We start from the raw sequence: 17,829 nt of genomic DNA, 5'->3' as shown, positions 1-17,829 counted from the left end.
TATAACCTAAAACTTATCGAAATTTAAATAGAAATTAGTTGATAAACTTCTGTTCTAAGAAATTACTCATTTCTTTTAAGATTAGCTCAGTTTTATGTTGTAGCCAGTATTAAAATCTAAATACATTTAATTTTCCTTCTCGTTTTATTGTAAGAAGAATATAATCCTTCAAAAGATTAAATTATTACGAGCGAATTTTATGAATACTGTCTTATGAACTAACTGGTTCCATTCCTTCCTTTGACTAAAATTATTTCTGTGTAAATATTATATTTATTACAAACAAACCACGCATTACATATTTGTTAGTATTGTAGAATTTTTTTTTGTTTCGATTAAAAATTTACATAAGGTGAAAAATTTATAAAAACAGATTAAGACACTTATAGACTCATTGTAGATACGTACAATGAGCAATAATTAAGCTGTATTATAATACAGCTTAATTATTTGGTATTAAACTAATATTCACTAAATTAACAGATTCTGACATTTTTCAAAAATTATCGTAAATAATTATAAATTAATTTTTTTTTTTCTCTAGCATCTGTATTATTTTCATAATACAGTTGATCTGGATTGTATTTGACACTTTATTTAATTAAATTTGTACAATTAATTGTTTAATCCAAAAAAAGATTTAATTGATTATAAATCATGAAATATTGTAGGTGTCCTGTTATGTCAGGCAGGTCGTGCACAACGAGAGAGAAATATCCTCAAACATATGTAAACAAATATTTGAACGCATGATGAATAATATTGTTGACCAATATGTCAAACCTTAATCACTACTTGTTGTTCCTATATATACTATTACTATTTAGAGTAGTTTGACCATTCATTGATCTACTTCTCGGGAAAGTGTAAACGGTAACGGGAGGTACGAATATCTCTCAAATGGGCAGAGAAAAGCATTGACCTAGTGTCACACTTCAAATCATCCTCTAATATTGTCAAGTTTGCTCAAGTAACCCTCATACACTGCTTGTCTATATTTCACTTATATCCGTTGCTGTTTCATAGGTCAAGCAACTTAATTTAAATTTGTTTACAAAAAAATCAAAACTGGAAAACGTGCTTAAAAGAAAATTAGTGATTGACTAGTAAAATCAGCCATTATTTCAAGCAACGGCTAAAATAATCAAATTTTTATCCTTCGATTGTAAACTATTAAGCTGATTGTAATTATATATATAAATATCAAGTAGACATAAATGGTCTACCCGAATAAGAAAAATCACTTCTCTCAATCGGACTGATAGTATACGTTAGTTAAAAAATTTCAGATGAAACAAAAAAAAGAAGGATAATGCAGTTAAGTTTTTCTTTGTTTTCCATACGAAAAAAAATTTTGAATTGTCTGATGGATTTTTCCAGCGACCAAAATATATTATTGTTATTATTTCCATAAATTTTTTCACTGAAAATCAAAGTGTGGGTGCAATTTATTTATTTTACTTATTTGGTTAATGTTAAGAATTATTATCAAATTGTGAGTGATAATTCATTTCTTATAAATATGTACAAATATTTACGTAATTGTTAGGGTATTATCTTCATACCAATTATAATAACCAATCTTCATAACGATTATGATTTAAATGAGATTTTATCCTCTGCCATTAATGTATTAATGCAGAGGATACCATGCCATTAATGTATACTGAGTACAGTTATCTACCTTTTTTAGCTTTCTAATAACAAAATAACCTGCTGACAAGTTTTGGATATAATCCAATTTTAAGACTAGTTGTACTGAGTACTGAACTTGAATACAGAGACTTTTGAAAATGAAATATTTCCGAAACGCGTCAACATGTGATTTAATTATGACGAAGCTAAGAAAGGTAGATAGATGTATTTGATATAAAAATTATGACGTTATTAGCAGGAAATGTATAAATTTTAATGATAACTTTAATGTATACTGAGATAAAGAAAAATTATTATTTGCAACAAAAACAAAATTTTTTAATTCTAATTTATAATTACAGTAAACAGGAGATAATTAAAAGAAAGGAACATTAGTGATAATAAAATAAACACTGTTTAAATTCTAATCTTTCGTTAAAACATTGCTGTTTCAATTTTTTGGTTCTTCAGTTTTTCGGTTAGCTGTCGTCTTGCAAGTGATAAATGGTTACAGTCTTGAAATACTGATTAGCGGTATTATAGTAAGCATCTTGAATTGGACGATCGAATGGAAAACCCAATGATCTCTTATCGTGGAACTGATTGTAGTTGTTGCCACCGCAATAAAACGATTGAAACTGGCGGTTGTAATAGTAAGTATTGTTATTAAAGCTGTCGTTTTCGTAACTTTTACTGGGTTTTTCATCAGCATCATTAATAATAACGTAAAAGACGAATTGCTGCCCACCCCTCTTACCTTTTGGGAGCTGAGCTCGCCGAGGAAATCCACAATGCCGACTTTCAGCCTAAAATAAAAAAAATAAAATTAATTGTAAATTTTTATAAATTGTGTACGTATGTAAGTGTGGGCGCCAGCACCCGTTTGTTGTTACGGTCCTTTAATTTATCAGCCACTGATATAAGGCAATGACACCTTTGAAATATATATTTATGCAAAGTGATACGAAACAATATTTATTTTAATGATTTAATTTTAAGTAACAAAAATGTTATTGAAACTGATGAAAGTGCCCTCAACTTCTAATATATCAATCATTAGCCGTTCAGTAGAATAATTCCTTTGTAAAAAATTATCTTCTACCTATTTTTTGACGAGTCTGATAAAATGAATCGCTTCATACTTTACGATAAAATCTATTGTACTCTTATTTTAATACCCAATTTTCTTTTTGCAAACTTACGTCACTTTTATTCTAGTATTGACGACATCTTTCTTTATACAAAGCATAGAAGAAAGGGAGCGTCACTCATGTCAAAGGAGCGTCACGAGAACTCTCATGTGTGCATGACTGAGGAACAAATGCAAGAAGAGCGGAAACGGAGATTGAGTTCTTCTCCTAATGAAAAGAACTTGAAGAAGTTGCGATCGGCTGACCGGGGCTCGAGGTTGCAGGGGTTGAAGCGCCCGACCAGGCGTGTGGAGGGTCTACTGAAATTGAGTTTAGTGATGGGGAGACATGTTTGACTGAGGAGGACGAGGAGGAGGCCCACGCTTTTTGGGCTATAGTGTACGACATACTTAATGATTTTAGGATTTTGAAGTCACTAATACGCCATAATCCTAACACGAAGTTAGAAATCATTGATAGAGAACTTTCCTTCCTGACTGGCGAATTTAAAGAATTACGCGAAATGTTCTCACTAGCCGAGATCTCCATTGCCCCTCGGGAGACAGCTGAAGCCGAAACACAGATGGATAAGTCCAGCAGAACGGCAGTTTCGAAAGAAGAGATATTCTTAGAAGTTAGAGAAAGGTGTTACGCATGATGAAATCGCGGGCCTGTTCTTCGCAAGGTGGGCAGATGATCTTTTCTGCAGAGTGGATATTAAAAAGGGTATCCCGGGCCTGGGACCGGGTCATCCGCATAGGGTGGCAGTCCTGTCGGGTGCTACTAAGACTTCAGGTGTTTCCGATGTTGGGGAGTGAGACAACGGGCTCCGACTTGCACTGGTTCCGACAGGCAGACTTCTGTTTTTCGTGTGGGAGGCTTGGACACAGGAGAGAGCAGTTTATTGAAGTAGCACATTATGCATTATGTGGTATGGAGGGCCACCAAGCCAGTTGTCAGACCACAAAATGAGATAACTGCTGTTTAATGTTAACAAGTTCAGCGACGCCATGGACATCTGTTGGGCAACAGATCAGAGAGAGTCGGTGGATATTATCCTTGTCTCGGAAACCAGCGTGGCGGCGGTCAGCTGACCACGATGGCTTGATGATCAGGCTTCAGGGCTGCGATTGGTCTCCCGATACTAGACACCGTGTTGAAAATTCAGTACCACTTTGAAACAGCCGCAGGATTCGTGGCAGGGGTCCTGCAAACCAAAGTCTGGGAAGAAAGGAACTGATGGATATTTTCAGGTGGATCTTCTAAAGATTATCACATTACAAAGTCCTCATAGTGAGGCGGAAGAAAATGAACGAAGGGTCGGAGGGTGAAAGACAGCTCTTAGTGGAGTCGTCGTTCGTCCCGCGCTTGTGTGGATGGGCGATGGTGATGAAGCACGGAGACTCTGGATCCCTCTGGTTCAAAGGCACCTCCTGGGGACGTGCAATGCTTAATTGTGAACCCGACGCCGGGAGGGGAGAATCGGTGAGGTATGAGCTTTAGTCGGCAGGGTGCAGGCACACATACGCTCTCTTAATAACATCTACCGGAAGCTGTTAGCGAGTCCGACAGTCCGCCCGTAAATGGGGTTTCTCAGACTCATCGGAAAACAAAAAAAGATTCTTTAGTACGTCAATCACCACATCTTCTTCGTCGTAAAAAGATGTACTGTGATAAGAGTACTGCTATTAATTTATAATGCCAGCTTTTAATTTCTATACACAATTTATTAATCAGTCACCGAAACGAATTGAGAAGTATTTTAATTTTTTAAAATAACCTTTCCTGGCTATTCGTAATGAAACAAAATCATCATGTGAAAGACCAAATCTTAAATCAGATAGCCACTCATATATTCCTCTCACAATTGCTTGACTATACAAATTGCAAGCCACTGTCCAGATATAAAATGTATTGTTTAATTCAAAAGAACAAAAAATACATACAAATAGAACACTTAACAATTCCCATCTGTCTGTTCGAAAAAAGCGTACTTCAGCTAGTCTTGCATAAAATTGTCTAATTAAGACCAATTCTTTTACAATATGTTAAAATTAATTCAATGAAAAATTATTGTAAACTAACACCAACATTTATAAATAATTATATTTATTTTTGGTTATATTACATAATGAATAATTTGATTGGTTTTTAGTCTATTTTGTGTGCATTTGTAAATAAATTTTATGATCAATTTGATGTTGTTTGCAAACGGAATTGTTTAAACAAACTGTAATATTCTATAAATAAATAAATATATATATATATATATATACACACACTCGGGGAATTTCATTGCCGAGTAATTTTGTTACTGCAGTACGATTATGTTTTTTGTGCTAAAGTCTACCAAATATAGAGCCTCGTCTGCTCTATAAATTAAATTAAAACTCCCTCACCCTACTACCTTGAATTTTATTGAAAGAGGTTTCTCTCAGGTAAAATATAATGATAAATTATCGAGATTCTTCGATATTAGGTCGGTGTCCTGAGGGCTCTGTACTAGGTCTTGAGCTGTATTCAATATTTACTGTAGACATTGTAATCCTGGAAAGTTTCACCGTCGCCACATTTACTAAGACACTACTATCTTCGCCGTTAACGAAGACTCTGAACTAACCTCGAGGGAGCTACAAACGGCATTGGACCTTTTCGACGCATGGTAAAAAACGGAGGATAAAATTTAATCAGGATAAATTGAGCCTGTCACATTCGCCATTAGAAGTGGTGACTGTCCCGTGTGAACATAGACGGTGTCTTGATCCCATAAATAGAGAGTATGAGATATCTAGGCCTGCAGCTAGATCGGCGTTTGACTTGGAAGTGTCGCGTGAAGGAGAAATGAAAATAACTGAATGCGAAGTACAGGAACTGCATTGGCTCGCTGTGAAGAAACTCACACCTCACATTTTTCAATAAAGTTCTGATCTAAAGTACAAAGTTCTGATAAAATAAAGTACAAAGCTTTCCTAGACTTACGGTGAGGAGTTGTGAGGGACAATAAGTAATAGTAATGTAGATATCATAAACGCTTTTAAAACAAGGTAATGAGAACAATTTTGGAGGCGGCATGGTTTACACGGAACGATGAGATTCACGAATATCTGAAGCTTTCGCCAATTCTGATGTTGTGAAACGGTACAGAGTTAAATACCAACAAGGTCTTTAAGATCACGTCAAGCACGTAGCGATTAATCTGCTCGATAATAGCGTGGACGTTTGAAGGTTGAAACTTCTCATGTTCTTGACTTACATGACCGTTTGTAGTTAATTTCGCAAAATCTAGTGATTAACTTAAAATTGTAATTATCTTGTCAATTTCTACATTGTTACGTGTCTATCGAATTCCCATCACTTGATTATTTGTTCATTTTTATTGACTGTTTATGTGTTTGTTGGCTATTTGCTTATTGTTTGTTTTGTGGAGTAAATGAAGTGAAGCCTGATACGTTCTTTTATCATTAAAATTAATTAAATCATTAAATTAAATTAATTAATTAAATTTATCATTAATAATTAATTAATTTTATCATTAAAATCTTAAAATTTCTAGAACGTTGCTTACTGGTAACTTTAGTTATGAATTGACTTACGGGAGTTCCTTAAGAACTCCGTTTCATGAGATTATTACCAAACTATTTACTTATGGTTCCACTTAGGAGCCGATTGTAAATAAACTAGTTGTGGGGAAAGAAATACTACCAAATATTAATATTTTTATATTAGGTTGTTATAATTTTCTTTGTAATAAGCTACAGTAGAATTAAATCATTCATTAATTTATTTGTTTAGATATTGTATGTATATTTTACTAAAATCTATTTTTAACCTACAACAATTAAAATAAAACAACTAGAGTGCGCTAGTCTTCATTCATTTAAAAATGAAGAGAAGTTAGCAGTAAAGAGAAGTAAAAAAAGCAAGTACAATATCTAATTAAAGAAAGGTAAATATTGAAAATAAAACTTAAAAATTAACTTAAGCGATACCGTAATTACAATGTTATAAAAATTCTTATTTATGGTGTTGTAAGTTTAATTTATAGGGTTTAAATAACTAATTAAGTTATACATTTTTGTGCGGTTCATTTAATTGGAATTCCATCAACATGAATAGTACATACATAAATATTGTAGAACCAACATACCGTTTTATCTATATTTTAAGGAGTTTAGCTGTTTTTGAGTAAAATATACCTGTATATTTTTAGTAATGAATTAAACCAATCGATCTCATTTCATGCTGTTAATTTAATAAGTAGCAGATAGGTTATATGAAATTCAAACTTGCGTAATTTTTTTTAGAATTTATTTCAGAAATTTTCCAGAGTTTTCTTGATTTTCGTGGATCTGAAGGAAAGCCATTGCTAGGCAAATATTATGTGAAAATCTTTTTATTCTTTTATTTTTGAGGTAAAATAACTTTAAAATTCAATAAATTAAATCTCTTTTGAAATTGGTTAGAATTCCAGTTACTTTATCCGGATTAAGATAACTAATTTAATGATGGAAGTACATTATATTGGACTTACATACTACTACTATTAATAAAAGAAAAGAAATTAACCATACTACTAAAATAATTAATAACCATACTACACTGACCTTTTGAACAAAGAAAGGTTTCACTCCCTGTTCTGCCTGTTCTAACTGACTCCACAACTGTTGAAAGCTTGGTTGGTCGTGAACGTAAATTTGTGATTGTTGAGAATTTCTATCGATAATATTTTTTCCTTTGTTCACTGTAAGGAATTTAGCAACTATTAATTTTTTAATAAAGACTTATGTAATAAACATGTTTACAATGTCATCTGTATTCCCAGAACTAACAATATAGATGAAACTTACCTAACTGAAAGCCTTATTCCAAAAAAAAATATATATATATCTGATGTAAATACCAAATAACTTGCTCGAGCGCCTATTAAATTATATATACACATTTTTTTAAAATGAAAAGTACATAAAATTTTATTTCATTAATAACTTCTGATATTTTTTTCATATATATATATATATATTTATTGTTATTATTAATTTTATTTTATTAATTGTTATTTATTGTAAAACTTTTTTTACAATGGGAGGTCAATAATAATTAATAAATCAATATATTTAAATTAAAAATGTCAAAAGAAAAAAAAAGGAGATGAAATCGTAATCGAACCGATGTGTCTTCCCCTTGTAAGATCCAAATATTTCGTTAATTCAAATTTTATTTGGCTATAACTGTAGAACCGATGAAAATAAGTACCGCTTATGATATACAGTTGAAAAGCTCTCATGACTGCTTATTATTGCAGTTAAGAAAAAGTCCAAAATCCAAATTGGATTTTGCGCTTTTTTGGATACGTTTGGTCCATTCGATTGCAATCAAACAGGGAGGTGCACAACTAGATTTTACAATAGTCCTAAATTAAAAATTTTAACATCTTACGGCTAATCGTTTTTGAGTTATGCGAGATAGATACATAGTCGTTTACGTTGTACAAAGAAGTAAAATCAGTTGTTTGAAGGAAGAAACGTACATTATCTAAATCATTGATAAATACAATAACCTGATCAAATCAAAAGTAATAATGCTGATCAATAAACTATCATAATCTGGATAGTTTAATATTTCTTACGTTTCAATAATAATGCCCTAAAGAATTAGATATTTTTACATAATTTAAGAAAAATGAATACTAACTTTGCAAACTTGAGTTAGAACAAAAGTATTAAAATGTAATGTTTTCATTAACTTTCATTTTCACAAGATTAAAACAGCTAACTAAAAATTTGAAGACGACAATCGTTACACATGTACACATGTGATAGCATTTAGAAAACAATTAAAAAAGCATTACATTATTTTATTAAAATATATATTTATTTTGATATATTTTTGTTCTGAAACTTTGGATTAGTATAGAAAGTTTTTCCTTATATCAAAGTTTATATCATTTAATTTACTTTACATCGATATAATTTTTTTCGATAATATTATCGATATTATTTTGAAAAACGAAAAAAAGAAAAAAGAAATAAAAAATAAAAATCCCCGCCAACTTGTATATATTTATCACAGGAAGAACCACGAAAAATATTTCATTACTACGGAATTACACGGTAATTATTACGCAGTAATTATTCGATTGCTACGGAACGTTTTCATTTTTTTTTTATGAAATCGATGAAATAATTTTTTGAGAATATTTTTGCAAACCAGCAGATACTTTTATCAGGGTAATAACTCTGAGGACCAATCAAATTAAGCTTATTTTTACAAAACTTCATTGTGTTTTGAATTTAAATTTCATGAAATTTTATGCTCTCGAACTATATATGTTTAACAATAACCTTTTACTTACACTGTACTCTGAACTGATCGAGCTGCACGTAGTACTGGCTGGCTTGTGGAAGAGTGAAGAGCTGGCCATTAGAGTTGTACTTGGGTCCAATGAAGATACGGACCACTGCAGCTGTGGGTTTATAGCTGTTAAATGTCATCTTGTAAGTAAACGGCTGGCTTGTTAAACGTTGGAATTTCACACTGAAATTTTCTGTTTTCTTCCTTTGATTGTCCGTATGGTAATTCTCATTTTTTCTGTAGTAAACTGCGTTGTTCACATTCATAGTAAAAGTTTCAAACCTTGTCATCAGGTTAGAAACATCAAAACTTTCAATTTCTACGCCTGGGAAATCAAGCTAATAACAAAAATTAAACAAATTTTTTTTTTTAATTTTGAAGCTTAATTTTTCATAATAAAGATTATTTTAAACAAAAATTATTGTACTAACAACTTTATTGAAAATCATTATGGAATATAAAGTCAGCTATCAGTTGTTAATAGTATACTTTTAGTTAACTTTTAAATTATTTCTGTGTTTAGTAATATAACTTTCGATGGTAAAAATTACATCATTAATAATACAGGTTAATTAAGTATTTTTACGGGTTATTTATGAATGTAAAAACTATTTTAATTGTGTTTAAAAAAGCTTAAATTGCAGCAGATTGAAAAGCATAACTTACAATTATGATAAAAATTCAAATTCTACCTGAGATTGACTATAAGGTCCCTGATTGTTCTGGAAATCATAAAATATCTGGTTAAATTTTGCTAAAAACTGGTAATAAGCTGGATCTCTTGCCATTAAGGCGTAATTAGCTGCGGATCCTGGAGCTACTCCGTACTGGTTATAAGGGTCTACAATATTACCAATTGCATTCAAAGCCGCGCTGAAATAATTGCCGTAATAGTCAGGATGAGGTGAACTAGCAGGAAAACCAGCAAGATTGCCTAAAAGGCCGATTCCGTTCAGGCCTTTAATATTGAATCTGGTTCCATTTTTCTGTAAAGAATAAAGAAAATACCTTTATCACCTAAAAAGTAAAATTTTAGTCATAAAACAAAGTAATAAACTAAAGTTTGTTAGTTACAGATTATGTCTTTTTACAAGTTTACTAATTATAAAGAATTATAATAACTATAAGAATTATAAAGATTTGGTGAATGCAATTCTTTATATTAAAATGAATCATTTTTCATTAAATCAATTAAAAAAGAAGAAAAGATATATGCAAAATATGGTAATATGTAATTTTTATTGGCTATTTATACATCAGTTTAAGGCATAAATATAAAATTCATAAAAAGCGTTTCTTTAAATGTAATAATTTTAAAAAAAAATTACTGAAAAAATTTCTTACATTTAATGCATATCCAGAGCCAACAACTTTTTGAATGCGTTGTTCATAAACCTGTGGAAGTAACGCCTGATAGTTGTTTGGCTGTCGCGCATTATTGTTATTTTTTATATTGTTATTCTGCTGCTTCCAAAATTTAGTGTTTGGTGGACGAGCAGGAACAGCCTGACCGTTTTCGTACTGAATATTTGGATTGTAAGCGGTCTGAAAAAAAAAAACATGAATTAGAATATTAAATATTTCAATAATAATTAAAATAAGATAAAGATGGGCGTTTGATAATAATTTTTTTGTTAATATTATTAAAAATTGGTTAGTTTTTACATCAAACGTAAAACAGTAAAGTTAAAGTAATTTGAAGTTATAAAATTTAGAAAGAAACTAAACAAAATTACGCCCACGGTATTACAATTTTGGTTATTACGATTAATTTCTCCTATGTATTCTATAAATAGAAAACATCTGTAGATATCTGAAAATTACTTTTCCTTCTCTTCTACTCCATTAAATTTTATTTTTCCTCTATCCTTCACATAATAATAGTTTTATTCTATTTCTACTTTTTTATCCTTTTATTTTTGGATTTTATCCTTTAAATAATTACTTCTGCTTTTTTTTATTATTTTATTTTTAATTTTTTTATGTTTCCCTTTTTTTACTTTTACTTTTCATCCTTTAAATAATACTAACGAAATATTTTACCGACAAGAATAATCATTTTCGAATTATTGGTCAACAACTTTAATAAATAAAGCTCAAATTTTAAATCTTAATTAGCATAAAATTCTCAGCATTAAAACACCTAACTTTAATATTTTTGTGAAATAACATTAGAGAATCATGGGAACCAAACGATATGTTGATTTTTTCGGTGCTGAAGGTTCACACCGAGAGAGACTTCAGAGAAAATAATTCTAGACATTTTCTCCTCCTGTAGTGTAATTTTTTTGTTGACCGTTTATTTCCATATTTTGCTCCCTTGAAAATAAAATTTCTCTTAATTTAGCCTTGATTGAGTAACTGAGTATTATTTCCAAAATATTATGTTACAATGAGTCTCACATTTTACAAATTATCTTGAAAATAGTCATATATTTTTTTAAATTTATTCGTATATGTTTAAGGATACTACATATACAGTGGTAAAGATGCCACTTTATAGATAATTCTATTCTATTGTAAGTTGAACTTTTTTATCGCAGTAGGAGCTAGATTAAAAAAAAAAATAGAATTTTAAACTATTCTAATATCGTAAATAATATGAAACGTTTTTCCATACCTAAGGGGAAACGTTTTATCTTATTTTTGAAAGATTACTTTATAAAATTTTGTGTAACGATTTCGAAATAATTTTTTTATGAACAATAAAGAACGTAGTATTATTTATTTTACAGTATTTTTGTTGCTTCAAATGAAATGTATTCAAATTGTCTGAACTCTGAAATATCAAAGTATTAATAGTAATTAAACTATTATTTTAATTTATTTGTTATAAACCTAACTCAATACAATAACATTTTATGTCAGAACTATATCCGTTCCCAGTCGACTTGAAGAGATTTTTTGAAGGTTTAGAAAATTACTTTGTACAAAAAACATTAATTTACTCAAATAAATAATTAAATCTTTATAAAATAAAAAACAATATATATATAAATATTTATGAGTTAAAATTCATTTTTTCATTCATTTATCGCTTCTTGTTTTAATAATTTAAATTGTTTTGAATTTCATTAATAAAATTAAAAAAAAAGAAAGTTTAATGTGGTTCAAAGAACTTAATTTAAAGCTTGGATTCTATCTAACAATCGATATTCTATACATGAAGATAGATGACAAGCTTCTGCACCATCTCCTAGCAATTTAAATCAATTTAAAAAAAATAGATTAGACACCATTAGTTAAACGTTACTGTTCGGATCATGCCTTATTTTGTGATATTAATTAGGTAATTATAGTAATACCTTAATTTTGCCATTGAAGTTAATTGGTTCAGGAACAGGAAGATCATTTGAGAACCTTTCAAGGACATATCGTGCGTAAAATTGTTGATGGGAGAATTGAAATGCTTCTCCTCTTTCCATATCTTGATCATTATAATCGTAACTGTCAAAGTGAAGGTCACTGTCACTGTCACTTGTGAAGTAATTATTTTTATTATTTGCACCGAAAAAAGACGGATTCTGAACGTGAAATCCAGCGTGAAAAGCGTTGATACCAATATCCTCTGAGAAATAGCGCAATCGATTTTCTGGATCCTCGGGTATTCCAGCGTTACTGTAATGGGAGCCATCATCTTCAGCATATACGTAGTTTGCGTTGTGGGAACCATTGCTTTTGTTGCCGAATAAGTCATTTTTGTTATTGTAATTGCGCTTGTAAAAGCCGCTTTTATTATTGTTTGAATGGTAATTATTGTTGTATTTATTCTGATTTGTATAGTTGGCATAAACATCTGTGTGTTGGTAACCTTAAAAAAAAAAAAACATTACTTTATTACATACAATAAAACTGGAAAATTATGTATAGTTCTTTTTTAATTCTAAGATGAATAGCAATTATTTGAAGTAGGTTTTACTAATCTTAAAGCAGTCATTACAGATTTCCATAAATAAAAAAGGAAAGGTAACTTGTTTGGTTTTATTAACTTAATGAATAGAAAGTGATAGTTAATTACCTAAGATCTTAGCTCTGTATATTTTATATAAAGCTGTAGCTGGTACAAAGGCGTGCGGAAAGATCTCATATAAAGGTGGAATAACAATTCCTTGAGTAATCGGGTGATTGAGGACGGCAGCAATGAACGAATAGTAAAATAATCGAGAGTTGAATTTGCCTTTTGCCCACGAAGTGGCTTGTTTAAAAGTGTTCCAATTCTTAGCGCTGTAGAAAAAGTAAAAAAGTTGAGCTGCCTGGTTTTCATGGTGCTCTGTTGTAGTGGAAAATATTTCATCATCAGGAAGAAAATTTCCGTTATAGTAATTTTTCAGAAATTTCTTCACTGCAGGTTGATTCTGGAAAAGAAGTTCAGTATTCAATTTTAAAATTTACTTTACTAATATAAAAAAAAAGGTAAGTTAAATTCTACCATCTAATTTGTTTTGAAAATGATTAAATTCGTTTTAAAAGAGTTATTTCACAAGTGAATACACATACACATACGAGCGCACGCATCTCCTTAGGTATTTACTTTTCGTATAAAATTGTAAAAAATCCAAGATAGACGTGGATCATCTTAAACTACTGTCTTTTATTAAAAAATTATAAAATATAATTGTTTTTGAAAAATTTACTCTTTTTGATGGTATTATATTGACAGTGTAGCAACGTCTGCCCCAAAAGACTGTATCATGATACAATAATTTTTGTGTAAAATTTAATCAATCATAGGTAACGTATTGCAATATTTAGAGGATAATTATGACTTGTTTACTTATTATAGAGTATTATGATTTTAGAAACTTCATTTAAATCATACTTACATTAAAATTACTGTTATTATAAAAATAGTCGAATTTGATTTCTTCATCAGATAACTGGTTAAAGTCATCATGTTGTTGGTAGGATAACAACTGCAACACAAATCTTTGCTTCTCTAAAAAATGTTTGTCGGCTGTAATGATGACAAACAAGTACATTAGATTAAAGCAAATATCAAACAAGTTAAATAATAATACAAGTTAAATAATAATAAATAATGGAGAATATGTTTTGTTGGATGAAGAGCAGTTGAGCAGTTTAAGAAATTTGGTTAAATATGTTAGTTTTTTAAAAGAATTTTTCAACTGGAGATCTGAATATGCCTTATAGAAATTATCTCGTTGCCCAGATTTATGAAGGCATTTAAAAAGATTTGCAGTTCTATTTACGTAAACTTTCAAGTAGTTTTTTTACATAAAAATTATTTTTTCTATTTATAATAGTTTTTAACTTATATAGTCTACCCAATATGTGTACAAGTATTACGTATGGTTTATATAACGTATACATTTACAGTACAGTAAAAAATTGTTCAGGCTAAATTGTAAGTTAATTACAATTCATTTATATTAAACAAGTAGGAAAAGTAACTCGTAAAAAAAAAAAAATTACTTTAAAATTTAAAGAGCATTAATTTGGTTTCCTGTCTAAAAAATTTTAATTTAAATTTAATTAAAATCTAAAAAAGACGTGAAAGTTAGAGAAAATAGCGCTTTTCCTGACTGAGAAATTTTTTTTTTATTCTTTTTTTTGTGGTGTTACTTCAATGATACTGAAATATTTTGGTTTGTGCTATTCTGTCAAGAAGATTCAAAGCAGAACCTCAGGCGCGTACGTATTAGTTAAGTGCACACATGCATTAAGTTACCAACAATGAGTCACAGATACTAACTAAGAATTTTAGACGAATGAAAGTTTACTTTAACATACGAGGATCAATCTTAATTTTATTCTACCATTCTTTTAGAATTTTTCTTTCCTAAAAATAATGTGCAAATGTAGATTAAAAATAATTCTAGTTTAGCTGATGTTTCATTGCAAATAAGAATTAGAACAAGAACTTTTTTACGACCTAATTCCAATTTTTTCCTTATTTATTCTTAGTAATGGTGAATAAACCATTTATACATGAATGTGTTAGTTTTATTTATGTTTATAAATTTAATATTTTAGTGTACTATAATTAATAGAATTTGTTTTTTCTAAGTTGATTTTATTAGTAAAACGAAACAACTCATGGAAAAAATATTTTTACAAGAAAATACTTTTTATTCATTCGCAAAAGCGCTGTACAGTAACCTCAATTTAACAAAAAATCTCTATTAGAGGTGGACTAGTTACAGTATGAAATTATTTAAAATAATTTTTTCCTTTTTTTTTTTCATTTAAAATTCATAAGAAAGTTTTGTTTGACAATTTAAAATATTATGTTATTTAACTTAGCCAAAGTTAAAGTTCCTTTACAATGAAACTATGCTGAAATAATTTTAACACCATATTGTAACGTACCATACAATCTTATTCAGGTTATGGAGGTAAATTCTTAAGAAAGTAATTTTATTTTATGAAAATAAATTGTTGACTTAATAATGATCCTTTAATCAATGAGAGAACCTTCTTCACATACAAATTTAAATGTTGTATTTAAAAAATATTAGTAATGTTAAGATATTAATTAATGTTAAAATATTGTTAATGTTATCTTGTTATAATAGTACCTTTTTTTTGGCAGATAAACGGTTAAAAAATGGTCGTTTTCAAATATATATTAGTTTATAAAATAGTTAAATAAATTACATTCAGGCGGTAATTTATAGATATAAAGGAAACTGTTATTCGCTACAAATTTTACTCCATATCAACGAAGTTATTTATTTCTCAACTTCGTAACTAAATCATGTTAGATGTACTTGCAAGAAGTATTTTGCTCGATTTTTAAATGATGTATTAATGGTTATTTAAATTTTTTATTTGTTATGAATGAATTTCGCTGATACCTAAAATTAATGTTTCCTAAATCCTGAATTACCTTTCTTATAATGCTAGCTTTCTTCATTCCGATAGAAAGCTTTTCACTTTCATCAACTACTATATTTGCAAACAAGTGTTTTAATAAAATTTATTTTTGACAAGCAATTTTAAAGCAAAATCAGAACTGAATGATTTGGCTTAGCAGTCAAAAGTTGACCTGTAAAAGTTATTATGAAAAATCGGATCATTCCACTAGTGCGTTACTTAGTACTTTACAGCATTGCTTAACAGTTATGTATTGTTAAAGTTTTTTTTCAGATTTGCATCATATAAGGTATAATCATATTTTTATATTTCAAAGAATAAATTTAAAAAAAATCGTTTTTTTTTTCTCTTACCTGCATATTGATTTTGGTTGTTGCTTGTAACGCTGTCGTAGCTGTCCTTGTCGTATTCACTGGAATGGTGGCTAACATTTTCGTAAGTACTGTTGTATTTACCTTTAAAATTACGGATGAAGTTATGTACGGGACCATTTATCCGATGATAGCTGTCAGCTTTACAAAGCCCTAGAAAAATGAACAGTAATATTGCTATGGGCTTCATTTTGATTAACTGTTTGTAGAAAATTGTAATGTGTTATTTTATATAAAAAATTCTGCTTACCTAAAGAGTAAAGAAATAAGCAAAAAAACAATACCCTTTTGTTCTTATTTCTAACGTGGTGAACTTTCGACCCTTCTATCACAAAAATCTCTAGTCAGCGTTCCGCTAAACCGCGCATGCTAATACTTCTTAGTGAATACGGTCAAAGATTTTTGATGTAAAGTGTAATAAATTTAAAAGTAAAATGCTATGTAATTGATTTGTAATACAATACAAAGTAATTTTGTTTTATTTTATTTTAAAGCCCAATTATTAAGTATTAATATTCTTACAAACTATGTTCTTAACAAGTAGGAATCTGTATACATATTTCTGTAGTGAATGCAATAGGAGATTGCTTAACTGATACAACTAAAAAGCATGAGCTGATTACTTAAAAACGTCCTTTATGTGGGTATTAAAAGAACTCTTACAGTTAAGACTGTTATATTTAAATAGTTATGTAAAAAAAGGTTTTGTTAAGATCCTTTGTTGTGATAAATTCAAGATATTTTAGAAAGTTTGTTTTTTGTTATAAATTAAATTGTAAATCGGATAGATATACAAAATTAATCATATTTTTACTAAAGTGAACACAATATATCGTTTGTATTTTTCTTAGGGCAGCAATATAATATTCATTATTCGATACTGAACGCAAATATATATATTTTTCCCTTATAAAATTATTAATTACGTCAAATTTAAATTTAGAAAGTTCGCCGGTATGCCTTTTGTCGTAAAGACGTACACGCTATTTAGTATTAATAATTATTATCTTCTATTTTTTTGTTTCTTTCAGAGTAAATTTCTTCATTAATTCAGTAGTCTGTTCTTTTAAATTGTTTCTGTTTAAAATGATAATCAATATTTCCGTCATAAGCTATTATATAAATTACTAATGCACTAATATACGATAAAAAAATAAACCAAACAACTTAAACGTGGCAGAGGTTGTTCGTAATAACGGGCAAATGTTAACTGGAAATTGAATACAACAAAATATTATGCTAACAAAGCAAACTTAATTTGTAAAATAGCACATTTCTATGAAAAAATTTTAAAAACCGGTAAAATAGATTTTTGAAGAAAGTATAAGATCACCTAGAAAATGAATACATCCTAAAGAGACTACTGAATTAAAATAAATAATTCAATAATAGATTTTATGTCACTGTTCCACAAAATTAATCTCATTTATTGTTGACGCAGCATAATTATGATTTATTTATCATCATTTTGAGGGAGGTTTTTGTTAAAAAATCATTAGAATAAA

At 29.3% G+C, this 17,829-nt stretch overlaps 1 protein-coding gene across 1 annotated transcript; it reads right to left on the bottom strand.

Annotated features, from left to right (window-relative positions):
* Positions 1–1,928: 1,928 nt before the first annotated feature.
* LOC142329692 (allergen Cr-PI-like) lies at positions 1,929–16,536 on the bottom strand. Its single transcript, XM_075374396.1, has 9 exons — positions 16,307–16,536; positions 13,940–14,070; positions 13,135–13,471; positions 12,422–12,927; positions 10,461–10,661; positions 9,809–10,102; positions 9,118–9,454; positions 7,370–7,506; positions 1,929–2,441 (listed from the first exon to the last, which is right to left on the bottom strand). The coding sequence occupies exons 1-9, from the start codon at positions 16,512–16,514 to the stop codon at positions 2,115–2,117; spliced, it is 2,478 nt and encodes an 825-aa protein (XP_075230511.1). The 5' UTR covers positions 16,515–16,536; the 3' UTR covers positions 1,929–2,114.
* Between the last annotated feature and the right edge of the window lie 1,293 nt (positions 16,537–17,829).

The sequence above is a fragment of the Lycorma delicatula genome, chromosome 1 (assembly GCF_047948215.1).
Source record: "Lycorma delicatula isolate Av1 chromosome 1, ASM4794821v1, whole genome shotgun sequence".
Lineage (NCBI taxonomy): Eukaryota > Metazoa > Arthropoda > Insecta > Hemiptera > Fulgoridae > Lycorma > Lycorma delicatula.
Note: the sequence above shows the minus strand (reverse complement) of the source record. Positions and strands in the feature narration are given on the sequence as shown.